This window comes from Cariama cristata, unplaced genomic scaffold, assembly GCF_000690535.1.
Source record: "Cariama cristata isolate BGI_N322 unplaced genomic scaffold, ASM69053v1 scaffold23896, whole genome shotgun sequence".
NCBI classification, from domain to species: Eukaryota; Metazoa; Chordata; class Aves; order Cariamiformes; family Cariamidae; genus Cariama; species Cariama cristata.
The window spans coordinates 53397-53760 of NW_009624365.1; the positions used below are offsets into that span (position 1 = coordinate 53397).

The window sequence follows — 364 nt, forward strand, 5'->3', positions numbered from 1 at the left end:
TGCATCCTCCCCCGCCATCAGCCCCCCCCCGCCTCCAGCTGCCCACCCTCACGCTCCCCGGGGCCGTACCACCAGCTGCAGGTCCCTGCTCCGCAGCACGGCCATGTTCTTCTCTTCGCAGAGCTGCGCGTAGCGCATGGCCATCATGTAGTTCTCGTCCTTCAGCCTCAGCAGCTCCACGCTGTTGGAGTCCCACTCCTCTCTCAGCCGCTTGCAACGTTCCTGCACCTTCAGGAGCTCCTGCAGCTGCTGCTCCAGCCGGACCTGCTCTTGCTCCAACGCCTGGTTTTTCACCTGGAGCTGGTGTTCCTTCAGCAAGTGCTCTTTCCGCTGAGCCCTCACCTTCTTCACCTCCATCAGCAGG

General features: G+C 63.2%; 1 protein-coding gene across 1 annotated transcript in view; it reads right to left on the reverse strand.

Annotated features, from left to right (window-relative positions):
- CARD10 (caspase recruitment domain family, member 10) overlaps positions 1-364 on the reverse strand; it is a gene marked incomplete at its 5' end in the record, with an annotated part of 14806 nt that overhangs the window by 13386 nt on the left and 1056 nt on the right. Inside the window, one exon of the mRNA XM_009703155.1 lies at positions 70-364. This exon is cut by the window's right edge and continues 58 nt beyond it. Coding sequence (XP_009701457.1) covers positions 70-364 — 295 coding nt within the window. The remainder of the gene's footprint in view (positions 1-69) is intronic.